The 3,764-nt window shown below is 37.2% G+C and overlaps 1 protein-coding gene across 4 annotated transcripts in view; it reads right to left on the minus strand.

Annotated features, from left to right (window-relative positions):
• Positions 1 to 3,764, minus strand: part of Lrp1b (LDL receptor related protein 1B) — a 1,962,444-nt gene that overhangs the window by 768,679 nt on the left and 1,190,001 nt on the right. For all 4 annotated transcript variants that reach the window (XM_021192210.2, XM_029535926.1, XM_029535925.1 and 1 more), the window contains exons 19-20: positions 1,966 to 2,046; positions 1,283 to 1,450 (exon numbers count right to left, since the gene is read on the minus strand). In XM_021192210.2, coding sequence (XP_021047869.1) covers positions 1,283 to 1,450; positions 1,966 to 2,046 — 249 coding nt within the window. The remainder of the gene's footprint in view (positions 1 to 1,282; positions 1,451 to 1,965; positions 2,047 to 3,764) is intronic.

Genomic DNA, 3,764 nt, shown 5'->3' on the forward strand with positions numbered 1-3,764 from the left:
GTTTCTCTGTGTAGCCCTGGCTGTCCTGGAACTCACTCTGTAGACCAGGCTGGCCTCGAACTCAGAAATCCACCTGTCTCTGCCTCCCAAGTGCTGGGATTAAAGGCGTGTGCTTTATTAGCTACCCTCTTATTCTTACTCTTGCTCCCTTGTTCCCCTTCCCTCCCCTCCCCGCTCTCTCTCCATGTGGCCATGGCCAGTCTCTCCTTCTCTAATCTTCTTCCTCTCTCTGCCTTTCTACAATAGATGCCTTAAAACCTCCCAAAAGAGAGAGAAAGAATTGTCTGTTAAATGATAAAAATGACAATATTATTGCTTATGAGTTAACACATTTCTGTGACTATAATATTGTTTTTAACTGATATGGTCATTTAAATAGGAATGGTCTCCATAAACTCATGAGATTCAATGCTTCACCCATATGGAGTGACACTTTTAGGGAGTGTGGCCTTGTTGAAATAGATGTAGACTTGTTGGAGGAAGTGTGTCACTATGCATGCAGGTTCTGAAGTTTCTTATGCTTAAGCTATGCCCAGTGTGGCACACAGTCTCCTGCTGGCTATGGATCGATATGTAGAACTCTCACCTCCTTCTCCAGCACCCCATCTACCTGGACATGGCCTTCCTTCCCACCATGATGATAATGGACTAAACCTCTGAAATTGTAAGCCAGCCCCAATTAATTGTTTTCCTTTATAAGAGCTGTTTTGGTCTCCGTGACAATAAAAGCCTAAGGCACTTACTAACATGCCTGACAGTACATGATGCTTTACAATGCAGTGTCTGCTGTGGACAAGGTCTGCTTTATCACCGATATACTGAGAACTACAGTCATGAGTTCTTTGTTCTCTTATATTTTATTCAGGATAGTCAATTAGCTGGAAATGGAAATGTGGGGAAATAGACTAATTAAGTGCTTTTCTCAAATCTCAAGGAAACAGATTTGGTATAATATTAAATGATAACTATACAGTTTGTATAATTTTTCTTCCCTTTTGAGACACTTTAGAATTTGCTTAAGGTTAGTATAATGCTAACAAAATATTTAATGAATGTAGAAAGCAAAGGGCACAGAAAGCAACAAGATAGTGGATGCCACTGAAGTAAGAAATCAGTTAAGAAGAAAGAAAAAAATTAAAAAACAGAGGTCCTATTTTGTCCTGTTTTACATGTATATTCTTAAAATGATGAGGAATCAGTGTGTGATTTAATAAGTTACTATAAATAGTTTAAACACATATCAAACTCTAGTGAGATTTCATAAGTTAATATCATTACTCACCCTCTTTTGTACAATTGATATGTGTTTCATCACTGAAGTCTCCGCAGTCATTGTCACCATCACAGGCCCAGTGCCCTGGGATACACCGGCCACTTGAACATCTGAACTGGTCATCAAGGCAGGAGTGAACACAGCCCACCTCATCACTCCTGTCTCCACAGTCATCATCTGGAAAGAAACAGTGAAAGCTAGTAAAAAACTACTGTGAAAGAACACTTTCTTTCACATTTATATCTTTTGTGTATATTTACTCATAATTTTAGAAAAGGTAAGGTAAATTCATAACCAAAATTTCCAAAGAACAGGCACATTATTCAGATATTGCAAATTGGCATAGTCAAGATCAAAGGGAAAATTCTGTAATGATTCATTAACTACCAATGTTACCTAAATGCTTTCGAACCTGAATTGTCCAGGTCATTTCCTTAATTATTCCCTATATTCATCTTTGGACATGGATATCTGAAAATGAAGCTCTGTCAGATCCCCATGGGGCAAATATCATGCTCCATTATCCTTAATGCTGATCCCCAGTGACATGCCAGCTTCCTGCTCACCACTTTTCTTAGCCACTTTGTTTGGCAGTACAAGTTTGTTTGCAATTCCCTTTGAAGGAAGCCAGGCAGCCCAGACAGCTGTGCCCCAACCTGTTCAATGTTGTGCAGTTATCAGTTGGTACTTACCAGTGTCACAGTGCCATTTGTTGCTGATGCATCTCCCACTCTTGCATATGAACTGAGTCAGAGGCTCACAGGTTGGAAATTCTGCAAAAGATGTAAACAGAAATATAAGAACCATACCATGGATTGTGCTTGATTTGATTTCTATCCCATTTACGACTGTGATCAGAACTCTAGTCCTCTGGAAAGGCACAGGAGACAGGAGATAAACTAATACCATGATTATAACTTCTTAAGGATATTAAGGAGAAGTTCTTAATGTCAGAACATCACTTAAATGCCTGCAATGAGGAATTTCTAGCCAACATAAGCCCAGGAGAGTCGTTGAATGGCATCTCATTAGAACTCATCATATTTTCGGAAATGCACATGCAAGGCCAACCTTGACTTGGTGAGTTATAGCAACCAGAGCTTAAAGTGATGCTGTGCTGCTACAAAATGTTGTTTCTGTGCATCTGAACTGTAGCACTTTTCTAAATTCAGAGAGCCAAACAGGATCATCAAGGATAACTCTGACCTCTGAGGGATGCCAACATTGCAAAGGGAAATAAATTAATCAACTAATGAAGTCAGTTTAGGTGCTACCTAATATTTACGAAGACTTTGACACTGTGAATTAAAATCTAAAAAAAGGGAGCAAAAACTGAGAAAATCTGATGCAGATTTTAAAAATGAAACTAAGTCAATTAATATAAGTTAAACCAATTGGATAAAAATACCTCTTTCCTATTCCTTACATAACAACAATGAATAATATTGATGATAAAAGACAAATAATTAACATAGCAAATCCAATTAGCCATTTTAATATTCTAATAAATCCAGAAACCAGTATAAGCATAATAATAACTTATACTTATGAAAATTAATAACAACTTGATAATAATTAGAGAAAAAGAATGTGCTGAACATTTCAACAAAATTTTGAACTGAGAGTATTGCAGGAAATATAGTAATATCTTTATTTACAGATAGTGGAAATGATTCACCTAAAGATTTGATAATTTCTCAGAATTAGGCCTTTTCTCTCAAGAAAACATAGAATCATAATCACTAGTTAATTTGAAGAAAAATATAATAATAAACAAACAAACAAAAACTACCATATTTATCAACTTTAACAAATGAGAAACACAGATAATGCTCAATCATTTTGGCCTTAAGGAATCAGTGGCTCAGAGAAGTCCCACAGGCCCCTGATCATCAATATCTCCCAACACAGGAATACTCTTCTTAAAGTCATAAATAAATTCCTGTTTCTAACATATTTTAATTTTCTATATCATATTTAATTTTCTCCCATAATCTCCCCAAATCGATATATACTTTTCTTTATAAGTTGCCTCATTATACAAATGAATTTATAGTTCTCTTTTTGTATGCAGATATGCATTTTTAAATATTTAATTATTTTAATATTTAGTTCCAATTTTTTCAATTATTTATTAGATACTTTCTTCATTTGCATTTCAAATGCTATCCTGAAATTCCCCTATAAATTCCCCCGCCCTGCTCCCCTACCCACCCACTCCCACTTTTTGGCCCTGGCATTCCCCTGTACTGGGGCATATAAAGTTTATAAGACCAAGGGGCCTCTCTTCCCAATGATGGCTGACTAGGACATCTTCTGCTACACATGCAGTGAGAGACACGAGCTCAGGGGGTACTGGTTAGTTCATATTGTTGTTCCACCTATAGGGTTGCAGATCCCTTCAGCTCCTTGGGTACTTTCTCTAGCTCCTCCATTGGGGGCCCTGTGTTCCATCCAATAACTGACTGTGAGCATCCACTTCTGTGTTTGC

This window comes from Mus pahari, chromosome 3, assembly GCF_900095145.1.
Source record: "Mus pahari chromosome 3, PAHARI_EIJ_v1.1, whole genome shotgun sequence".
Taxonomy (NCBI): domain Eukaryota; kingdom Metazoa; phylum Chordata; class Mammalia; order Rodentia; family Muridae; genus Mus; species Mus pahari.